General features: G+C 53.7%; 1 protein-coding gene across 1 annotated transcript; it reads left to right on the top strand.

Annotated features, from left to right (window-relative positions):
• Positions 1-5802: 5802 nt before the first annotated feature.
• ADM2 (adrenomedullin 2) lies at positions 5803-22086 on the top strand. The gene is made up of 2 exons (XM_084811409.1): positions 5803-6860; positions 19607-22086. Exons 1-2 carry the CDS (start codon positions 5803-5805, stop codon positions 19995-19997), a joined length of 1449 nt encoding a protein of 482 aa, XP_084667535.1. The 3' UTR covers positions 19998-22086.
• Positions 22087-23639: the final 1553 nt, after the last annotated feature.

Here is a 23639-nt window from a genome sequence, read left to right as displayed (position 1 = left end):
TGAGGAACTTGGAAGAGGCTGTCGGCTGTTGCGTCTGTTCACCTGCAACAAGGAAGAGGGCTTTTCGGTGGTCGGTCCCCCCTGCCGCGACTGTGGAATGCTCTCCCTAGTGAAGCCTGCTTGGCGCCAACATTGTCATTTTTTTTGGCACCCTACTTCCAGGCAATTGGAGGCATATGATGGCTTTTTTAGGCATCCGTTGTTTTGATTATGGGCTGTACTGATGTTTCAGTTTTATTCTTATGTTTGATATTTTTAATGGAAATTGTTTTTGGCTATTTCATCTTTTGTATGTTTTAAGAATTCTGATGTACGTTGCCTTCCCCTTTATGAGAAAGGTGACTAAGACATTCCAATAGCAGCAGTAGCAGCAGCAAGTAATAGCTGTGCCTGTGGCCACTCTCCCGGCTCCCTCTCTATATAGCCAGGATTACGGATCTGAGCCCCAATGACAAGGCCCCATCTAGCTCCACCAGATACCAGAAAAAATGTTCTTGTTCACCAGACCCAAGTGGGAAAACCACTTGCTGCCAGGGCTGTGCGTGGCTGTGGCTGCTCCTAGGCCTGGAGCATGTGTGGAAGCCTGAAGAGCGGTAGGTCGCTCTGCTGGCCAGGCTCCTTCCAGGCGTGTCTTTACCTCAGCAGGCCTGGCTCATCTGGAGGCTTCACAGGGCCTCTCCGTCACAGGGGCCAACCTGGCGTGCCCTCATTTACTTGCAGGCTGGAGAAGGCCTCCGAAGCTGCAGTGAGCACACAGGCACAGACAGCTCACAGAGTGCAACCCCAGCCTCAAACCATGAGGAGCCCAGGTTGAGTGCCTGACCTCTGCGTTGCTTGCCCACCTCGGGCCAGAAGGTCCATTGTCCCCAAGGTTCTGGGGTGTGACTTTGCTTTTTGGGTGGTGGTCGCAGGAAACGCATGATTTTATATGTGGGTTTTTTTACCATCCCAACTTCTCTCTCTCTCTACACGCGCGCACACACACACACTTCAACACTCAAGCATTACATGGCTGAAGAACAGCTGTCTGTGCAGGTGTGGGGCACATGAGCTGTTTGGCCTATGTCATCACCATTGCATTTAGTCTGTTGGCTCATGGAAATATAAGTAAATAGTGGTTATATTTAAGTCTAAAATGGAAAATTGGATGAAAATTGTTCGATGTCGGGCCTCTGCCTTTAATTCCAGCATTAATGTTCATGCTTAGGACAAGCATGCCAATTTCTGTTCAATCTCTATAGAAATGTGGTACTTGGTTAATGCTTCAGTTTCCTGTGTGCAACTGGCACAAATGCTAGTCCTTGCATTGCGGCTAGTCTGACAGCTCCACTGTCATTCCTCAGTCCCAGCTCCACTGCGCCCCTTCTCTGACCCGGGTGAACTGTGCAAGGCCTAGCGCCTGTCCCCAATAGTGTGTGACCCCCACTCCAACGCAAGCCCTGAAGCTGCCCACGATGACACTGTCACACAACCCTTTGGCATCCCAAGTCCAGCCAAGCCCCACTGCCCCTCAGGCTGGCCCAAGTGGGCTTCTACTTGCCATCCCCTAGGCAGCAAGCCTCTTAAGTGCAAGCAAGATCTACCTGCCAGGGATTTACTCCCTAGGCTTCTTTCTGCCTCTCGCAGCTGCTCCCTCTTAGGGCTTGGTGTGCCAGCAAATTACAGGGCCCACCCAAGCATTGCCTGTGGGTGCCAGGCGGAGAGAATGTGGCTCTCTGGCCTCCCTGAGCTTTGCTGCCTGGCTGCCGCCTGAGTCATTTGTCACAGTCCATGACTTAAAGCCCAGCTGCTCATCCCTGTTTAATCAGCTTGGGGTGGAGGAAGAGTGGAGTCGTGTGTGTGTGTGTGTGTGTGTGTGTGTGTGTGTCACAGCTGCTGGTTGTGTGCTGTCCCACCCAGTCAAGGCCCCACTAAGGCCAGAGGGAGCAATGGAAACGAGAGTGGAATTTGGCTGGGTATCTTCTCAGGCACACTTTGGAGAGCATCATTAGGGCACAGTCACAAAGCAATACAGCAGAGGTCCCCCACCTTTGGGAGCCTATGGGCACACCGGGAAATTGAAAAAAATGGGTCATGGTTGTGCACCACAAAATGGCTGCCAGGGGAGGTGGCCAGTCACAAAATGACTGCTGTGGGGGGCATTGCCAGTTGGATCAAGTAAATAAAAAAACAATCATCATAAATCTGCAGGATTTTGCTTGGGATAACCCCACCCCTCCCCCCAACCCACTATGAAATTAAAGTTTGCAGCAGTGTCCGTAGACAGCCCAGTAAAAATCACAGACCTGGTGCCTGCCGGTAGTCTGTCAATTTCAGTTTCTCATTTCTCCAATCTGAAATTTGGTTCCTCTCAAACACTGAGAATTTTATTTTAAAAGTTTGCATGAAAATCCTAATGCATTTTTAATCACACTTCTCCTTCCAAGTACTACAGCCAGTCTTCTGAGGAGGGGCTCAGACTTGAGCTAGCACCTGTCAGAGAATAACATCCCAGGCCTCTCCCAGCTTCTCTTCAGCGCAGGATGGAAGCAGTGGCCATGTGCTCTCAAAATATCTTCATTGTGCCTGCTCTGGGGTCTGCTTCTCAGCCGCTCTCTCCTGCAAAGAGAGAGGGAAAGATGCAGAAGAAGAGGCCAGATAAATTCGAGGCTGCGCCTCACCATTTGGAGTCCCGAGCCGCATGTGCTAGCTACGGGGTAGCGCTTCCTGCATCTGGTGCAGCGGTGGGGACTCCGTGAAGCTTCTGCCGTAAGAAAAGCCCGCAAGGCACCGCAACACCCTTTGCTGCTTGGGCTGGACACAGAAATGGAGGGGACAGTTGGGAGGTGGCCCTTGTGGATAGCAGGCCTCCTCCCCTGCCCCCTGCACGCCACTTCTGCCTTGGGTCGGTCTTCTGATGCTGTGTTGCAGCTCCGTCTCCTGGAGGAGTCTAATACCCAAGGACTTGGCAGCCCGACCCCCAATCTGATATCTGGGGCGTCAGGAGGTGCAGCTAGGCCCAGGCTGAGGGCAGGAGGTTCCCTCTCGCCTTACCTGGTGGGAACACTTCCATCTGCCCCTGTTCAGTGTCTGGACTGGTCTCTGCCTTGCCCTCATGCATGCTGGGGCTCTGGTTGCTGCGAAGACAGCCACAGAGCCACTGAAGCGATGTTTCTGCCACCCTGTGGCTGGAGTTTCCCTTCAGAGCGGGAACCATGGCCTTTGTATGCTCGTCATCAAGCACAGTTGTTCTCTGCATAAGCAGCTTCTCTTAACCTGATTTTGGAGATCACCTTACCAGGATAAGACTGAATTCATCACCTTAACTAGGATAAGACTGAATTCCTCAACAGCTCTGTCAAGAGGCCACCTAGCTTAAAGGCCTCACAGATTATTTTAAAGTGTATATTACATGACTTGTAAATAAACAAATACATAGGTTTTTATTGCTGGTGACCAGAGGTCAAGGCACATTTTGATTTACAAAATACAATATATACAACATATACCCTGATCTAGGATAGGATCCCGATTGCCCGCATTCACAGGTTGCGCCAAACCCATAGAGGAGCAGCTGTGAAGGCAGTGGGGTGAGGAGGGAGGTGGATACCGAGGGCAGGTGGGCTGGAATCAAATGCTTTGTCCTCTAGGGCCAGAACATGTGGGTGAAGCATGTGGGATAATAAAGCCAGAATCTTCTGAGTGGCCCTCTCCTTAGACCAGCCTCCCCCAATCTGGTGCTACCCAAATGCGGTGGCCTTCAACATCTATCAGCACCAGCTATGGGGCTGATGGGAGTTGTATTGCAACCATCTGGAGAGCAACAGGTGCACTGAGCAGGGGGTTGGACTTGATGGCCTTGTGGGCCCCTTCCAACCCTACTATGATTCTAGGTCTGGGAAGTTACCCTAGATGGTGCTGTACAGCAAAGCAGTGGAGAAAACCATGTGCTCTCTGCCCACCAGCTCTGGACTGGGGTTGAAGGCCCTCCCCAGGGGAGCCAGCCAGTCTGCCTGGAGGAGACTGTATTTTCCCAGCATTCAAACTGCAATATGTGGCTACTGGGAAAAGGTGACCCTTTCTGCAGCTAACAGAAAGTTCTTGGAGAACGGATGAAATACCGTGAGGCTCGAGACAGGCAAGTGCCCACATCTTCAAAAGTGTGTGTCAGCGGCAGGGGGGAAGTATCCAGGCATCTGGACAAATTCATGGAGGATAAGGCTATCAGCGACTACTAGTCCTAATGGCTATATGCCACCTCCAGTATCAGGGGCTGTGTGCCTGTTGCTGGGGGACATGGGCGGGAGGGTGCTGCGGCGCTCATGCCCTGCCTGTGGATCCCTGGTCAACAACTGGTTGGCCACTGTGTGAGGAGAATGCTGGACTAGATGGACCCTGGGTCTGATCCGGCAGGGCTCTTCTGATGGTCATCTACCATCTTCTGATGTTCATCTACAGCAACAGCTGGGTTGCTGTAGTGGAGGATGTCGGGGGTGGACTAGACGGCCTTTGAGATCTCTTCAAACCCTACGATCCCATTCACACAACACCCCTTTTGAATTTTGATTGTGAATATTCTCTGACCACTTGACATCTGAAGATTTTTGCAGTAGCAGGTAATATTTAACAGTATCTGACAACTGACGTGCAATCAGATTTGGTAAATTTGATCTTTATTTCACTCATTTATGTACTTAACCTGGAAGCATCCCCTTGAATAGGTGAAAAACAGTCAGATTTCCAAATTTTGACATTTAAGAAGCCCAACTTTAACATCAAAATCCCAAATGAAATATGAAAATATATCACATACGGAGCAAGGTGCCTTTTGTGATATGGAGTGCTACCTGGCTGTCTGTTGGCAAGTGTCTGTGCCATCACCGATTATGAGTGGCACGAGCCACTCCATCCCACATGCCCACGCCATGCTACAAGACCACACTAATGCCAGCCAGAGCTCCATACAAAGAAGCCACTCACACCACTGGTCTTGAGGAGGTGCCTGCCTAAGCAGAGGGGGCTCCTCCCATGAGAGTGGTTGTCCTGGGGAAGCCCCTCTTCATCCACGTGGTCAGCCGGTCCAGCTGCATCTCCAGATCGGCTAGAAATGAGAGCGTGGAGAATAGCTACCCACCCCCACCCACCCCTCCCTTATGGGAGGAGGCACGGCTCAGTGATGGAGCAGCTGCTTTGCATGCAAGGTCCCAGGCTCGATCCCCAGCAGCATCCCCAGGTTGGGCGAGGAAAAAGTCCTGCCTGAAGCCCTGGAGAGCCACAGGTGCCAGTCAGTGTCGACAGTACTGGGCTAGATGGACCAAGGGTCTGACAGTAAGGCAGCTGCTTCCTCCATTGCACAGAGAATGACTGCTGTGGAGAGGTACTGGCCAGCCTGGCCCCACGGAGCCCAGGCCTGATGCTTTCCTCCAGAACCCACAGCAACCGTTGGTGTTAATGGAAGGAGTGGACTGCAGCTTCATTGCCATGCAGAGGGTGATTCTCAAGGGGGATTACAGCTGGGGATGGAAAGGGCTGACTTTCCCCTCCCGGCATGCCGCAACACCCCTACCCAAAAATCTCTCCCGGCCTGACAATCAAGCTTAGTTTCAAAACAAAACAAAACACCCCTTTCCCATTGGTTTCAGATGATCTGGGGCCGGGTGCGAATTACTTGAATAATTAATGTTATTCGGAATTGTTTGGATGAGAAATTAATTGGCTGCCTTTGCGCCCTGGGACTTTTAAGTACGCCCAAGTAATTGCTTCTGCATTCGCGTATCTATCTATAAATACAACCCACGCAGACTTTACGCAGAACTGCGTCCCATGGCGCTGCCCCCGCCTTTTAAGAGCCCAGCGACACCCCTGCGTGCCGCGGCGTTGACCCTGCGTGGCTCGGGACCAGCTTGGAGAGGAGCCGCTAGGGGCGGGCGCCGGCGGCTGCCCCGACCAACGGGCCGCGCCAGCGGCTCCGGCCTCCGCCCCCCGGCGGACCAGCCGCTTCTTCCGACGACGCGGCCTCCACGTGGCCCGCGCGCGGCGGGGGCGCTGCGCCACGGCGGCCGGGCGCGTGCCGCCCTCTGCTGGGCGACGCGGGCACGGCCCGTCGGGAGCCCGGTGGGGACCCACGGAGGGGCGCGAGCGAGGGGCGAGCGGACGGCGAACGCGAGAGGCGACGGGCCGCCGACCCGCCGCGCCGCGCCGCGCCCGCCCCGCAACCGCCTTTCGCAGCTCACACCGAGCCCGCTCGGGGCCTGCCCACGCGGGGGCGGCGCCGCGCTCGGCCGGGGCTGCCCCGCGCTCACGCGGCCGCCTGCCGCCGCTCCAGTCCGGCTCGACCGCCACGGAACCGGCTGCTCAGCGAGGCGCCGCCGGCCTCCTCGGACGCCCCGCCCCGTCGGGGAAGGGGCCGGCGGGGCGGGGCGGGGCGGGGCGGCGACCAGCGGGGTATTTAAGCCGCCGGCCGGGCGCGCGCAGCACAGACCGGCGGCCCCCGGAGCGCCGCGCCGCCGCCGAAGCCCCAGCCCAGCCCCGTCCAGGAGCGGCAGAGCGGCGCTCAGCCCCGCGGCGGCGAGCCCCGGGCAGCGCTCGTCGGAGCGGGAAGGCCAGGTCCCGTTAGCCGGGAGCGAGCGTGGGGCGGGAGGCGCGGCCTCGTGGCGCCAGGCCGCTCCCTCACCGGGGCCCCGCGCCCCGATCCCCGCCCGCCGCCTCCTGGCCGCCATGAAGCGCCCGCTGCGGACTGAGCCGAGTTGCATCAGCCGTCGCCTGCTGCCGCTGCTGCTGCTGCTGCCGCCGCTGCTCCACCTGTCGGGCGCCGCCGCCCCGCCGCCCCCCGCGGCCGCTCCGTCGGGGCGCAGCCCGCCGCCTCTGTCCGCGCAGCCCAGGTGAGCACAGCTGCTCTGGCCGCCGGCGCAGCCCTCCGCCGGGCCCGCTGCCCGGCAGGCGGCCGAGGCGCGCCCCAGCCTCCTTCGGGGCCGGCCGGAGACTCCCGAGCGCCCGCGACGCGGCCGTGGCTCAGACGGTCGGGGGCCCGCGCTCCAGGGCCCCCGCTGTGCCCGCGCCCCTCGAGTCTCGGCTGCCCCACGCCTTCCCGGGCAGGCGGCGGCGGCGCCCTGGGCCGGGCAAGGGCCATCCCCGAGGCTGCCGCTCCTCGCCCGCAGCTCAGGCTGGAGTCCGGCCCTTGGCTCGGCCGCTGGCCCCAAGGAGCGCCCCGGGTGCGTGCCTGGCTGGCGCGGTGCCTGCAGGGCGGGAGGGGAGGCGGGGGCGAAGAGCGGTGCCTGGCCTCGAAAGCCCCCCCCCCCCCCCGGTGCAGAGTTCCTCCTTGCCCGTCGCGGGACGGGCCCCTTGGCCAAGGCCCCAGAGAGGACGGCGGAACTCCCGAGGCAGAGAGATCCGGGGGCTCGCACGACATTTTGGAGGCTTCTACTCGCGAGCCCCGAGGCAGAGCAACTTCGGGGTGGGGAGAGGTTTCTATGGGTCAGTGCTGGCAGGTGCTGGTGGTAGGGATGGGGTGTGTGTGTGTCACTGATTGCCTTGCTCAGGGGGTGTTACATGCTTGGCTTGTCTAGGGCTCCTTTCAGCAGGGGTGGGAAAGGCCCCCATTGCCAGGAGCAGTGTAATTGGATGAAGGTGACTGGGGCCGGAATGATTTTCCTCTCTGAAGAGCCCCCCCTTGCATTCCCTTTAGAAGGAGAGGTGTTCCTCCAGGAGGTTCCTCTAGTCTAGTCTTGAAAATCCTCACCTACAGCCTGCCCCTTATTTAAGCTGGGGGTGCAGTGGAGGAGGGCGGAATCACGATACTCCAAGATATGCGTGGATGGGAAAACTTGGGCTGGCTAGATCTCTGGTCCTGCTCTGTGTACTCTGCCACAATCCGAAACATGTTTAAGTGCCCTTCAGTACCTTGAAATCAGTGGGACTGAGCTTGCTTAAGCCTGAGCAAAATACGAGGCCTCAGTCCAACCCAAGCTGCTATCCTATCCGCACCCTCACCTGGGAATTAGCCCCAGTGAGTACAGTGGCATTTACTTCTCGAGAACACGTGTTGGATTGCACTGGTGGACTATTGAGCCACATGCCAGGAGCTGCTGGGCTGAACCACCCGAATCGCACGCCCACAAGTGTTCCATACTCTGCCCCAGCAGGATGCTGCTCTGTAGCTTTTCGGCACAGTCATGGAATTCAGAGCGCCAATGATCTAACACAATATCCAATGTACAGATAATTGCAAACATTTGAAACCAAATAAACTAAGGAAGGTGAAATCTCTGTCATAGCTGAGGGAATGGTGTGAACTGAACTATGGCAGGACCTCCATTGGTAAAATGTTTTGGAAATGGAAGTCCTAAAACAGTCCCATTTGTTATTACTTTCTCGAACTGAACTGAACCTGGGGAAATGTCTGCCTGTGGGGAGACCGAGGTGGCTCAAGGAAGCAAGACAAGCCACATCCTGCTTGGGGGTGCGCCTCCATGTCAGCAGCCAATCAGAAAGCCCCACCTGGCCTCAGATATGGCAGTACAGCTAACCCAGAGCAGGGAACAACCTCTGCCCACTTGCGTCCGGGGCACAACTCGCTTCCGCCAGAATAGTGTGCATCTAGTTGTGGCAGGTGAGGCTGCCTCCATTCTTGGTCTCAACAGGGAGGCGCTGGAATGGATCCATTCTGTGTCTCCAGCTCAGATCCTGGGATCTAGCGATGTGCTCTGCTGCTGCTGCCTCAGTTGGGGTGGGGAAAGAGAACATCTCAGTATCTTTGCACCCACCTTGTTGCTTCTCCTCCTCCCCTTCTCTCCCCTACCCCAGTAGACTTGTATTACCAGTTCCGAGCAACGTGGGGAGTGGTCGCCTCCCCTCTCCCACTGCCCGGGCTGCGCGTGCTCTCGTGCTCAGCATCTCCATCCCTGCGTGCATCTGTAGTTCAGCCGCCCTTGGTGCTCCTGAAGTCAGGCAGGTTATACCTGGCAATATGGGCACAAACCGTCTACCAGTGGCCTTCCAGGACCTCCTTGCGTGGCCATGGCTGGAAGCCTGCAGGCAAGATCCACCCTGCCTCCGCTTGACTGCCTGCTCCTCCCTCCTGGCCTCTAGTTACTTCTGCCTCTTCAGATCCTCCTCCTGCCCATCATTTGCATCAGGCCTCTTCTGTTGTTTGCCACTACTTTTCTGGCATGGAGCCCAATTTCTGTGTGGGGAAAAAGATGTGTTTTGTAATGTATGCAGGTTAGTGAGCACCTAATTGACCAGGAAAGCTCTAGTGCCAAAGTGAGAACCCGTAAGCAACCCTGCTTTGAGCGAGCCAAAGAGCCACCCATCACAGTGGCTGCCTCCAAGGTGGATGGCTGAGAGGACAGGGACCTCCCGTGCCAGAAGGCAAGCCCCTCCCACCCCGCAGTGGATGCCCGTGGCGCAGACGCTGAAAGCCCCCCCAGCCTTCTGGTGGCGGGCAGGGGCAGGGAGCCTTCAGCTGGCACACGCAGCCTGTTCCTGGCCGAGTGGTCGCAGGGCGGAGGCAGCTGCTTCGTGGGGTCCTGGAACAGCAGGGTCGGAGGGGCCTGCAAAGCCATTGAGTTCACCCTCTGCTCAGTGCAGGAATCCAAGGCAGAGCATCCCTGACAGGTGGCTGTCCAGCCTCGTCTTGAACGCCTCCAGGGTGGGAGAGCCCACCACCTCCCCACGGAATGGGTTCCATTGTCGTATTGCTCTAACAGTCAGGAAGTTTTTCCTGATGTTCAGCCAGAATCTGGCTTCCTGTCACTTGAGCCCATTATTCCGTGTCCTGCACTCTGGGATGATCGAGAAGAGATCCTGGCTTGCCTCTCTGTGACACCCTTTCAAGTACTTGAAGAGTGCTATCATATCTCCCCTCTGTCTTCTCTTCTCAAGGCTAAACATGCCCAATTCTTTCAGTCTCTCCTCATAGAGCTTTGTTTCTAGTCCTCTGATCATCTTTGTTGCCCTCCTCTGAACCCTCTCCAGTTTGTCTGCATTCTTCTTAAAGTGTGGCACCCAGAACTGGACACAGTACTCCAGATGAGGCCTGACCAGTGCTGAGTAGAGGGGAACTTGGACTTCCCGGGATTTGGAAGCTCTGCTTCTATTAGTGTAGCCCAGAATAGCATTTGCTTCTGTGGAGTGCGTGCTTGCAGGAGAGGCAGGCGCTGCCTGCTTGGCGCACTGGCCGATAGAAGGGCAGCTGCTTAGCGGGGTGGGGGGGCCAGGGGGCATGGCTGCGGGGAGCGTGGCTGCCTTGGCAAAGTTGGAGGCTTGCCTGGTCCAACTGCGCCAGGTGCTGCATAGAGCACAGCAGAAGATATACCTGCTCACACCGAAGGTCCCCAGAGGCCCTTCCCATGTGGCATAATGCCCTCCCGCAGCAGGAGAGGCAGGCGCTGCTCATCTCCAGACATTGCAGCAGCGTTTTAAAGGATGCCCTGGAGAGATCCCCCACCCCACCCCCAGCCAAAGGGGTTGCAAACTAGCCTTATACAGGTGCTGTGGCGCGGGGGCAGGGGTGAGGTTCCAGCTTGGGGAATCATAGAATCATAGAATAGTAGGGCTGGAAGGGGCCCACAAGGCCATCGAGCCCAACCCCCCGCTCAATGCAGGAAACTGGGCCTCCAGGTTGAACTGGCCAAATGCTGGGGAGCAAGTGAGCCACTGGGTCTGGGGGCCCCGTGGAGTAGTGTGGGGTTCATGGGGAACCAATGTAACTCGCAGACTGGGTGAGGGTTCATGCAGCAGGGAATGGGTAGGAACGGACTGTTCCACGGCTCATCACCTGATGGTCGGATTGCTGTGGGGAAGTGAACCTGAACCACTGCCTTTGAGCCAAGCACTCCGAAGGGGCACGAGGAAGTGACTGGCAGGCTGGGACTGCGGGCATCTGGACTGAGCACAGCCTGCAGCCGAGGGACTGGGCAGGCCCTGTTCCTAGCTGCGCTGTGGACTATGGCGCTCCTATTAGGACAGGACTAGGATCTTTGCTTTGGGCTAGCGGGCAGGTGCCTGTGGTCCCTGCAAAGCGGTGCAGAGTCTCTTCATCCCGCAGGGCTCCCAAAGCTCTAGCAAGAGGCACCCCTCACTGGTGGTGCCAGGGCTCCAGGGAGCATGACCGGGTTGTGATGGGAGGCCCCCCGGCCCTGCAGCCCCGCCCCATTCCATGCTGTGCATTGCTTCTGCTCCAAGGAGGGGAGTGGGTGGGAGAAGAGGCGTTGCGGGGGTCCGCCTTCAGCTTCTTCGCGGGCCGGGCAGGTTCACCTGTTGGCCTGGGCTCACACCTGGGCAGCGCCCCAGTAGCTCTTCCTGCCCAGCCTTAAATGTGGAGAATAGCAGCTGGAGGCCAAGGGCTGTGCCTCTTGCAGGCCAGGCTGGAGCAGCTGTGTCCAGTGGGGGCGTAGTTTTGATACCCCTTAAGTCACATGGCACAAGGAATCTGGAAAGGTCGAGCAGGCCAGCCTTGAGGAATGAGCAGGACCTTCCCTAAGCCAGGGGAAGATGAGGCGTCACCACAAGCACCTGTCTCCTTGTGTCCTGCTGATCAGCAGCAGACAGCCCTGGTGCCAGCCACAGCCGTGAGGCTCAGCTAGTGATGGCCCCCCCTGCAAAGGGCCCTTGCTTGTTACGCACCGTGAAGTTACTGTCATGAAATAATCACGTTTCTCCCCAACCCCTTCTTCTTAAGCGGAAGCCACTGCCAGCACGGGCAGTGCTCATGAATGCTAAGCATTGATGTCCAAAACGTCTGGAGACCTTCTTTCTGCCCACCCCTGCTCTGAGGAGCTCTCTGTGGTATAACCCCCCCCCCCCCGCAATTTATCCTCACAACAGGCTCCTTAGGACACAGAATCATGGGCTCAAGTGACAGGAAGCCAGATTCCGGGTGAACATCAGGAAAACCTTCCTGACTGTAAGAGCAATACGACAATGGAACCAATGACCTGGGGAGGTGGTGGGCTCTCCCACCCTGGAGGCCTTCAAGACGAGGCTGGACAGCCATCTGTCAGGGATGCTCTGAATTGGATTCCTGCATTGAGCAGGGGGTTGGACTCGATGGCCTTGTAGGCCCCTTCCAACCCTACTGTTCGATGATATGAATCTATGGTAACAGCCCTTGAAGTACGTTAGGCTGAGGGAGAGAGACTGGCCCAGTGTCACGCAGGGTGCATCAGGGTCCAACAGGGAGCAGAACCTGGTGCTCTGCAGAGAACACCCCCTGCTGCTAGAGCACACCTTTCTTGGGGCTCCTGCAGTTCATTCCACCTAGCCCCCCGGGAATCCCACAATTTCTTCCTTCATTTGGACAGCTGGAAAAGGCTCCATTTGTTTCCCCAGCTTCCCTCCAGGCTCCTGGCTGTTGCATCAGCTACCTCCACATGTCTGGACAGGGAGGGACACCCTTCTCCTTTTAGGGCAAATGGCTTGGAACAGCCCTGTCAGCACACAATTATGGAATGGCGGGAAAGGCCTGTCTGTGCTGGATGGGAACTGCCAGAGTGACCCCGGCAATGCCCCTCCAGGTGATTCATGCCAAGCCAGGGAGGACTGGGTGGAGCATGCTGGAATGGAGGGGTGCCATCATGCTCGACCTGGGAACGGTGTCCTGTGCTTTTCTGCATGGCCCTCCCGCCCTCTAAGGCTCCTGCATCTGGGACGGGAGGCGAGGAGGGATGTGCAACAGGCAAAGCAGCCGTTCAGTGCAGAGCAGAGGCCAGCGGGGCTGAGCTGAGCTCCTTCCCACGAGGAGAGGAGAGGCTAGCAAGGACCTCCGCCCCTTCTCAAGAGCAAGCATGACACGCTTCGCCCACCCCAGCCCCGGGCACAAGCACTAAAGCCAGGGCAGTGCACCTCCCCGGGGCCAGGCAGCTGTCGCAGCCAATGCAGCAATGCCAGCCCAGCGCCCCCCCCCCCCGCCTTGTGGGAGAGATCCCAGCTCCCTCCGGCCTGCTACCTGAAGCCGGTGACTGTTCTGAAAGACACTCCTGAAATGGGCCTGTGTGTGGGCTCGGCCCCTCTGATGCAGCTGGCCTCCTCTTGTACGTGTACACGCGCACACACACGCTCCCTGGCTGGCTGTAGTGTGACTGCTGGCGTACGTGTCCTGTGGCAGGTAGCTCCTTCCTCTGCACGTGCTCCTCCCTCCTTCCCTCTGGGCTGTCTCCCAGCCTCTCTCTCCCTTCAGCATCCCATCAGCCCACGGTCCAGACTCCCGACCAGGGATCCAGCATTGCCTTGACCCACTTCTGTCTCTGGCCTGGCATTGCCTGATCACTTCCCTCCCCTGGCACACATGCCCCCCCCCCGCTTCTCCAGCTGCAGAAGGTGGCTCAGCTGGTTGTTTCACTGCCAAGCCGCAAATTGTCTTGTGGTCTGGAAGAGAGGACCGGAGCCACCCAAACCTACGTGCCTGCTGTGACGCTGCTCCCTGCAGCAAAGGAGGCAGACAGGCCAGTCCTTACGTGGGACTGAGAGCCACCAAGGCCTTGCAGAGTCCCCAGAGAGGTATCCCTTTGGTCCGAGTGAGAACTCCGGGGTCCGCCCCAAGAGTCTCTCCGGGTCTGGTACCCAGCATGGCTTAAACGTGACCCTCAAGGGAGGGCTTCCCACTGGCTCCCTCGGCGACACTGCTCCATCTTGCCATGGCGGGGGTGCCCTGCCCCTCCTGGCACCACCCCTCAGGGAACCACAGGTGCTTTCTATAATGGTGGGCAAGCAGCCATGCCAGTCTCTCTCTGCTCAGAGTTACCAAGACCCAAGATCTAAACTTTGAAAAAGTATCCCTAAAAGCAAGACAGGAGAGGTTGAATTCTACAAATTTCAAACCATTCACGGTTAATTTTAAATCTGAGCAATGTCTTGTCTCAGCTTCAGCTCTCATTGCAACAGAGCCTGGGCATGCTGAACTTTCTCTGGATTGGGGCTCAGGGTCTAGGCTTGGAACAGCACACATTCCCGCTCAGAAGGGCCGCTCTGCCTCCCCTGTACCGCTGCCCCATTCGGGAGCTGAGCTCCTCACAGGAAGCAGCACACCAGGAAGACTGGGAAAGGTCCTTTTAAAATGGTCTTTATGTTTTTTCAAAGAGAAAATCTAAACACAGTTTTTAAATGGGGAAGAATAAGCAAGAGAACAACTACATAGCTAAGTGAGAACTGTGACTTGTCCCTAATGATGCACAATGCAGTTGTTTATTGACCTTTGATCCTATGCATGTTTATTCGCAAGCCAACCCCACTTTGCTAAGTGGGGCTTATTCTCAAGAATCTGGCCACGGCGTTGCAGCCCCGGCAGTCTTGCTTATAGACACTCTTCTTCACTTTACCAGTGTAGGTGTGACAGTCTGGCATTGTGGGAGGAAGCAGATGTATGCATAGATGTGTGTGCCTGGGAGGTGTGCACACTCATGCGTGTGCATTCTTCTCACGGCTGCTCTCGGAAGGGGGGTGGGCTCCTCAGCCAGAGCTTTCTCATCTCCCAAACTGCCTTATCCCTGATACTGTTAGGAAGGCAAGAGGTCCTTAGTTGCAGCCCTACTGGGTCAGGGACTGGCCTGCAGCACAGTGGCTGCTGGTCTGCCTCTGAAATGCAGCCTGTCCAGAGTCTAGGCAGGTGAACACCTCACAGGTAGGTAAGGTGGAGGCAGCAAATGCCTCCTCTTCCATTTTTATTTTTTTGGTTTTTGCATTTATATCTCACTCTGTTTTCCTTGGAACCCAAGGCAGCTGGTTCACATGTAACAAGCCACTGCAAGTTAATTTTCCCAGGGGTCTCGTCATCATGCTGCAGGCCACATTTTTAAAATGTAAGCCATCACAGGGGCACACCATGGCTTGCTGTTACATGCAAACCCAGCCAGGGTGCGATGTTGAGGTGGTTAACAAGCCACCTAGAACAGATGGTGTGTTTTAGGTTGTAGGAGGCTTGTTAACCACCCCAACAGCCTAGCCCAGCTGTGTTCACACATCACAACAAGCCATGGCTCACCCCCCCCCCACCGCAGCTTGCATTTAAAAAATGGTGGCTGGCACTCAGTGACAAGCCCTGCAGGGACATTAACCCACAATGGCTTGTCATTACGTGCAAACTGGCCAGGTGACTGGTGCAAAGTCGCCCAGTGAGTTTCATGGCTGAGGAGGGACTTGAACCCGGGTTGTCCAGTCCAATGCTCTAATCACTACACCACGCTGGCTCACCATTTGAGTGTGGAAAAATTATCCTAGGGTCATGGGCCTGAGCTGCTCTTTTCACTAGTTACCTTCTTAGAGTTCTTGTGTGGGGTGTGCCAGAGACCTCTGAGTTGCCTCAGGCATGTTCCCAAGCCTGCTGGAGGTTGCATGTTTCTCCTGTCCTCCTTTGGCTCTTGACGGTTGCCAGTGTTGCAGCCTACAGTCTGGCAGATCCCGTGGAACCCAGCCTGACCCTGTTCTGGGCCAGCTTGATGACAGTGGGACTGTGTTTTCTCTCCAGTGCCCCGAGGGCCAGGAGGTTATTGGGGAGATCAGGAGGGGCCTTGGGTCATAGAATCATAGAATAGTAGGGTTGGAAGGGGCCTACAAGGCCATCGAGTCCAACCCCCTGCTCACTGCAGGAATCCAGTTCAGAGCATCCCTGACAGATGGCTGTCCAGCCCATCTTGAACGCCTCCAGGGTGGGAGAGCCCACCACCTCCCGAGGGAATGGGTTCCATTGTCATATTGCTCTAACAGTCAGGATGTTTTTCCTGATGTTCAGCCGGAATCTGGCTTCCTGTCACTTGAGCCCATTATTCCGTGTCCTGCACTCTGGGATGATCGAGAAGAGATCCTGGCCTTCCTCTCTGTGACAACCTTTCAAGGAATTGAAGAGCGCTATCGTATCTCCCCTCAGTCTTCTCTTTTCAAGGCTAAACATGCCCAGTTCTTTCAGTCTCTCTTCATAGGGCTTTGTTTCCAATCCCCTGATCATCTTTGTTGCCCTCATCTGAACCCTCTCCAGTTTGTCTGCATCCTTCTTAAAGTGTGGTGCCCAGAACTCGACACAGTACTCCAGATGAGGCCGAACCAGTGCTGAGTAGAGGGGAACTAGTACTTCCCGGGATTTGGAAGCGATGCTTCTATGAACGCAGCCCAAAAGAGCATTTGCCTTTTTTTTGCAGCCACATCACATTGTTGGCTTGTATTCAGCTTGTGATCGACAACAATTCCCAGATCCTTCTCGCTTGTAGTGTTGTTGAGCCACGTATCCCCCACCTTGTAACTGTGCATTTGGTTTCTTTTTCCTAGGTGCAGAACTGGGCATTTATCCCTATGAAATGTCATTCTGTTGTTTTCTGCCCAGCGCTCCAGTCTGTCCAGATCACTTTGACTTTTGTTTCTGTCTTCCATAGCTTCTGTCTAGCTATCCCACCCAATTTGGTGTCATCTGCAAATGTGATCAGCATTCCCTGCACCTCCTCCTCCAAGTCATTAATACAAATGTTGAGGAGCACTGGGCCCAGGACTGAGCCCTGCGGTACCCCCCTCGTTACCTCTCCCCAGTTTGAGCAGGTCCCATTGAGAAGCACTCTTGGAGTCCGATACTGTAGCCAACTGTGGATCCACCGGATCGTTGTTTCATCTCGCCCACTTTGAGCTAGTTTGCTCATCAGGAGATCATGGGGCACTTTGTCAAAAGCTTTGCTGAAGTCGAGGTATATGATGTCTACAGCATTCCCACGGTCTAAAAGGGAGGTGACTTGATCAAAAAATGAGATCAGATTTGTCTGGCAGGACTTGTTTTTGACAAATCCATGTTGGCTTCGAGTAATCACGGCATTGTTTTCAAGGTGCTTCCAGATGGATTCCTTTATCATCTGCTCCAGAATTTTCCCAGGGATTGATGTCAGACTGGCTGGTCTGTAGTTCCCAGGTTCCTTCTTCTTACCCTTTTTGAAGATAGGGACACATTAGCCCTCCTCCAGTCATCTGGCACTTCCCCCGTCCTCCAGGATTTCTCAAAGAGAATAGACAGCGGTTCTGAGAGTTCTTCTGCCAGTTCCTTTGTTACTCTAGGATGCAGTTCATCTGGCCCTGGAGATTTGAACTCATTCAAAGTAGTCAACCAGGTTCCCTTGTGTGTCTGATGCTTCATTATGCTCTTGATTCCCCCTCCAAGATACAGCATCAAATCTAGATAATACATACTGAGTGTTGATTTTATACATTTACATATTGCCTTTCAGCCAAGGAATTCCCAGGGTAGTTGGCAAGGAAATAAAACAAACTCAATATAAAATAATACAAAAAAGTAAGTAAGACTAGTGATTAAAACAACAGATTATAATAAAACCCTCCACTTAAAAAGCTTGGGAGAACAAGATGTCTTTGTCTTGTGCCATAAGCATAACAAGGTAGGTGCCAGGTGAGCCTCTCTAGAGGAAATTCCACCGATGGTGTGCTACCTCTGTCAAGGGTCATCTCCCCAGTCACCACCAACCTCCCCTCAGATGACACGGGCACACAGAGGAAAGCCTCTTATCAATGATGCCAACATACAGGCAGTTAGATGTTAGAAGAGCAGCTTTTATACCAGAGGATGGGAACGGACGAGAACGTTGATGTAACTCCATTTTTTTAAAGGGATCCAGAAGAGATCCAGGAATGTAGAAGCCAGTTAGCTTAATATCTTGTTACCAGGCAACCTGGTAGAAAACATCATTAAAAGATAACTTTATCAAGCATATAGAAGAACAAGTCTTGCTGAAGGAGAATCAGCATGGCTTCTGCATATCCACAAATGGATACTGGAGATGGGAAAAGCTAAACTAACATGGTAAAGGAGTTGAAGCGCCTTCATTTCAAGGAGCGTCTACAACATTTGGCCTTTTTAGTTTATAAAAAATGTGAGTAAGGGCATAATGAGAGGTTTATAAAATCCTGCAGGGTGTGGAGAAAAAGAGGAGTTTCTCTCCCTCTCTGATAATACTGGAACTCAGGATGGTCATCCATGAAGCTGAGTGGTGAGAGATTCAGGACAGACAAAAATAAGCACTTCTTTACACAGCACATAATTTCTGGAATTCGCTGACAGGATGGCCCTTCAGTCTGATCCAGGAGAGCTTATGTTACTATCATATTATGCCAGTATTGTACAATCGTCACTGGCTTCCAGTTAATTTCCAGCCCCTTTTCAAAGTGCTGGTGTTAACTTATAAAGCCGGTCTCCAGTTGAAGCCACAGTATCTGAGGAAGAGCCTCTTCCTGTGTAGTCCTACTCGAGCTGTGAGGTCACCATCAGAGCCTGGTCCCGAGTGCCCTCACAGGCTGAGGGATGGTGAATGGCTACTCTGGAGTGGGTCTTTCCAACCATGGGCACCCCAGAGAAGTCCGTCTGGCACCCACTTAGTTATATTTTTGATGTCAAGCAACAATCATTTTATTCTCCCAAGCCTCTTAATCCTGTGTATATTTCTGCCACTACATTGTGCCTTCCAAGTGGTTTTACCTTTGATAATTGTAGATCTCTTCATGGTGCTTGTTTTAGATTCTGCTCCTTTTAACTGATTTTTTAATGTGGTTTCTGTTCTTAGGTGAATGTTGTGTTTTATTGTATGTCACCCTGAGAGCTATTAGCTATAGGGTGACTAATAAATCTTAGAAATTAATAAATAATGGCCTAATTGTATAACAAATTGTAAACACACAATTTGGCATGAGCAGCGTGGTGCATGGGGTTGATGCTCTTGGCTAGACTATCCTTCCTCTTCCTCCTCCTCCCCCGTTTTCTAACCCCTAAACAGAATACACACACACCTAGAACTCCTAGATAGCCCCCCTGCCCCCAGGAAGGACAGGGTGCTCCAACTAGAGATCCAGTGTGGAGCAGTGCTCTGTAGGTATCCTGCCATCTCAATCAAACTAGATAGGGTGAAACTAAAAAGGAAAGGGTGGGAGGTGCCAGGCAAGGGCGAAATGGAAGAGAGCAAGTGTTAGCTAAGGAGGTGAAATAAAAAGTTTCCGCAGCTCCCCCCGCCCTTCCCACACATCTACTTTCCATTGCCTTTCCCTCACTCACCACAAGATCCTTTGGGATCTGCGGTCTCTGGTAGATATGGGCTTTCCTCTTTGGTGTGGGGACACAAGCCCCGATTGATGGAGCTGAGAAGACACTCGGCCAAACTGAGTGAGGCACAAAGTGGGGGCTCCAGGCAAATGGACACGGCCCCCCACACCCCTTGCCCCACGTGCTTGCATAGCTGTGACAAGCGCACTGCACAAGTGCGCCCAAAGTCCCCTTTTCCTGCCTGATTTAAGCCGGCGCTGCTCCTGCTGTCCCCTGCCACGCTCCTTCCCTACTAGTTCCATGCGCGGCCCTGGCTCTTCCCGAGGGGGCAACCCGCTGTCTGGACTGCCCCTCTTGACCGTGCTCCAGGGGCTCACGTGGCAGAATGCTACCCTGTGAAAATGGTTCCTTCGCCTAGAGAAGCAAGGGTCAGGAAAAAGGCGCCTTCAGTGGGGTGTGCCCCTGCACCTGTAATCTGAAGTCGTCCATCCCAGACCACCTGCATGAGGGAGCACAGGGCCTTCGTGGCTCTGCACATGCCTGCCTGTTTCCCTGCTGGTGTAGGCGGGGTGGGGGCTGCAGCCAAGTGATGCCTCTCCCATTCTCTTGTTGCAGGAAGTCCGCCGCCAGAAGCCACCTGGCAGCCTGGCTTCAGAAGAGGCTCATGGCAGATGTGCTTTCTGATGCCGGCAAAGCGTGGCTGTCTGGGAAGCAGCCTGTGGTGGCATCGGACAGGCAGCGACATCTCCATGCCCTCCCCAGACGTGGACTGGAGCCCCCGCAGGTTGGCAGTGGGACCCTGCACCAGACTTCATGGACTGCAGCCCTGCGGCGAAAGCGCCATGCAGCTGCCCGGCCCCACCATGCGCAGCTGATGCGCGTTGGCTGTGCTTTGGGCACCTGCCAAGTGCAGAATCTCAGCCATCGGCTTTGGCAACTGAAAGCCCAGTCGGGACGCCAGGACTCCTCCCCCATGAACCCCAGTAGCCCCCATAGCTATGGGTGAAGGAAGAGGACTCCAGCACAGCACAGCATCAGCTGCCTGCCTTGAGCACTTCATGCAGCAGCATCACCCGAAGGACCTCTAGTGCCCCATTACCTCTTATCTTTCTGCTAGTACTGCAACAGGGTTCCTGCGTTGAGAGGAGCTCCCCCTGCTGGAAGGGCTGGGAAATTAGCGCAGTCCTATCCCTGGACATTGGAGCAGAAAGCAGACCTGGCGTGGGGTTTGGGGGCTGATGGGGGGCTTGAGGTGGCGGCTGCCCCAGACTACACACCAGGTGCGATGTTTGGGGTGTGCCTATGAGGTGGGCTTGCCGTGATAATAGGGAGGGGATTCAGAAAGGCTATTCACACTGCACCAAATCCCAACTCCACACCTTCTCTGCACTTATTGTGGAAACTAATAAACATTTAAGCAATGGCTCTTCTTTTGCATAAACAGGTTCAATTTGTGTTTGGCCTTGCTCATTTCTGAAAGAGAGCAGCCCCCAAAGTGAAGCATGGGACTCTCCCATTCCGAGAATGTCTCAAGAGGCCAGAGGAAGGATTATTATTGTGACACAGACTTCTGCACCAAGGTAACAAATCTGCCGAGGGAAAAGTGGAATTCTGAGCCTCTGTGAAGTATCTGAGGCAAGGAGATGTGCTCACATATGCTTATTCTTCTGCTCGTACTCACTGGGTGGGGCAGAAGAGGACCAGGTGATGCAGAAGGCACCTGCCAGTCCTTTGGGTTGGCCTTCAGATGTATAGCCTGCCTTTTGGCCCTTGAGGCAGCACACAGCAAAACAGAATGCACCATTTAAAACTACGTGATAAAAGGTTAAATAGCAAACAGCAGACACCGTATACAGTCAACCGCAGAGCAAAACAGCAGCCTAAGCAGTGGGAATCCATTATCCAACTGAAGGCTGTTGAAAGAAGGAAGCAAGTTGTAGCATCTGGACTCACAACCAAGGAGGCCTCGTCCTGTGTATTCAACAGCCACACTTCAGACGGTGGTGGAATGTGGAGATGTCAGAACTGCCCCCAAAGCTCTCGCTTGATCATGGGGTACATTAAATACCCTGGGCCCAAACTATTTAGAGCTTTAAAGGCAATTACCAGCACTTTGAATTGGACTTGGAAACACGCCAGGGGCCAACACCGATCAAATAATGGATTCATATGACTCAAATAAGATTCCCCATCAGCAACCTGATAGCAGTATTCTGCTCCAGCACTAATCCAAAGCACCCTCACATAGAACACACTGCAAGAGTAAAAGCTAAATGTGACCAAGGCTCGGGTGACTGTGGCCAGATCTGCTGACATAATAGGGGCTAGGAACTTCCCTTTTGTTTGCTGAAGACTGCATGTAGGACCAGGTTCTATTCTGGTTCAGATGCTCAGAGGACCCACAGCTGTGCCCATAGAATCTGTTGGGCATCTGTATGCAATACACTAAGCCTGCAACCAGGACAATGATGCTGGCTGGTCAAGGGAGAGTCAAAAGAGACAGAGTGGCAGGCTGGGAGCACAAGGCAGGAGTGTCTTGGGAGGCAGGTTGAACCTGGGTCCAAGGGCCACCAGCGCTGTGCTGGCTAAGGGCTTTCTGCAAGCAGTCAGCAAAACAACACAGCTGGGCCGTGAGTCAGCCATTTCCTCCAAGGAGATGAAAGGTATTCAAAGGACTCTTGCCAGGGAGCCGAGAATGGACGGGGCAGGGTATGCACCCCCAGTCTCGGGCACTGTGCCAACAGGAGGTTCCCCCCAAATCCTACACCATTTTCCAGCAGCACTGTTCAGGGAGCCTTTCAGTCACTAGCCTGGCCACTGACTGAACTTTGCAATCTCTCTGCCACGCCTCCTCTCCCCCCACCCCTGGTTCTCCTTTATTCCCCAGGCTTGCAGAGATGCTTGGTTGCTTTGCTGTCCAAGGGCAGTGAAAACGAGGCTCTGCGTTTGCCCCAATGGGCAAGAGAGTATAACGAGCTAACCCAAGGCTATTTAGAAGTTCAATATAAATTTGAAAATATATTTTTAAACTTTAGCAGGAAAACAGTGAATGAATGCCCTTTTAACTTATGAAAAATAAAAACATGCCACACAGGAAATATTAAGGATTGAATTATTTTTAGAGAAAAACAAATTCAAAAGAACATCACATGCAGAAGTAAAATGTGAAACGTGCAATGATTCCAGAGAACCTACATTTGTATCCATGAGCCACAAAGCTGTGTGACTGTTACATGCAAAAATTAGACCATGCAAAGTACACTACAGTTTAATTCTTGCTGAGGCCTATTAGAAAACACTATTAGGAAAACCGTATTAGAACATTAAACATTAAGTGTTGGACTAGGAGCTGGGAGATCCGGGTTCTAGTCCCCACTTGGCCATGGAAGCTCACTGGGTGACTTTGGGCCAGTCACAGACTTTCAGCCCAACCCACCTCACAAGGTTGTTGTTGTGAGGATAAAATGGAGAGGAGGTGGATAAAGTAAGCCGCCTTGGGTTCCTTGCAAGAGGAAAAAAGGCGGGGTATAAATGCAATCAATCAATCAATTAAATAGCTATGGCATACAAAAGTTATAGTGACCAAACTAACAGCAATTTGAATTGTTACTTAGCTCCACTTAAAACTCCCACCAGTCCGAACTAGTTAAAATCAAAGCTTCCAATTATATAACAGTGTAGTCCAAACTTTTAGGGAAAAGGAAAATTAGTTACCTATCCTAAGCAGAGATCTAGGGAACAGACTTTTGTGGACCCAAAGAAAGATTGCAGGAGACCCCTCCCAAAGTCCAAGGTGTAGGGCTCAGTGAAGCCCAGACAAGATAATTAATCCAGGCAGGAAGTGAAGAAAATGTTTTAAAATGAAAAGTCGGTGAAGCCTAAGCCTCATTTGTGAGTAAAATAAAATACCGGGGGAAAAAATGAATATGTTCCAAGTTACTCAGGAGTCAAACATCTAGCCCCAAAAGCTAGTTCAGAAACAATGGCCAGCTGCAGCTTCAAAAACTGAATGAGGGACATGGTCAAAGTAAGGAATTCTTGGTTCCATCAGAAAGGCAAACATGCAAACTATGGCCTCCAAGGCCCCCAACCAGCAAAAATATGTTAGCAAATGCAATGCAAAAAGGGGAAAACAAAAGAACTGGCCGAAGTCCCTCTCCTAGGGTTTAGTGGCTTTTTGATTCACTGACTCCCCTAAACTTTCCTGCCTTCTGATTGGCCTTTTTTCATCTTTTCAATTGCCAACTAGAAATTTGGTTCTGGATTGGTGAGAAATTCTAGATGGGCAGAAATCTGCAGAAACCATCTTCTCTCATAGAGTCAGGCAGCTGTTGTGAGCCTAGGCTTCATCAGGGCACACGGGAATGCTACAGAATCATGAAACTTTCCATAAAAAATTGAAACTTTTTCCCATACAGGTCCACAACTTGACCACAGCTTTGTAAGCTTAACTGTCTGCATCTCAGCCTCCAGGAAGTAAAAACCTTCTGCCCTGAAGGAAAGACAGGCTGGCTGGTGGACCATAGTTTTACTCCTATTCCATTCCTTCCAAGCCCTTGGTTCCCAGCACCTGAAAGGGACCGGAGTAACAAGCAGTGCCCCCCTCTCCCCACAGAGTCTCCCATGAGGCCCACAATAAATAATTCTT

The sequence above is a fragment of the Heloderma suspectum genome, chromosome 7, assembly GCF_057233095.1.
Source record: "Heloderma suspectum isolate Gila_16-S chromosome 7, 16-S_ref, whole genome shotgun sequence".
Lineage (NCBI taxonomy): Eukaryota > Metazoa > Chordata > Lepidosauria > Squamata > Helodermatidae > Heloderma > Heloderma suspectum.
This window is presented reverse-complemented; position numbering and strand designations above follow the sequence as displayed.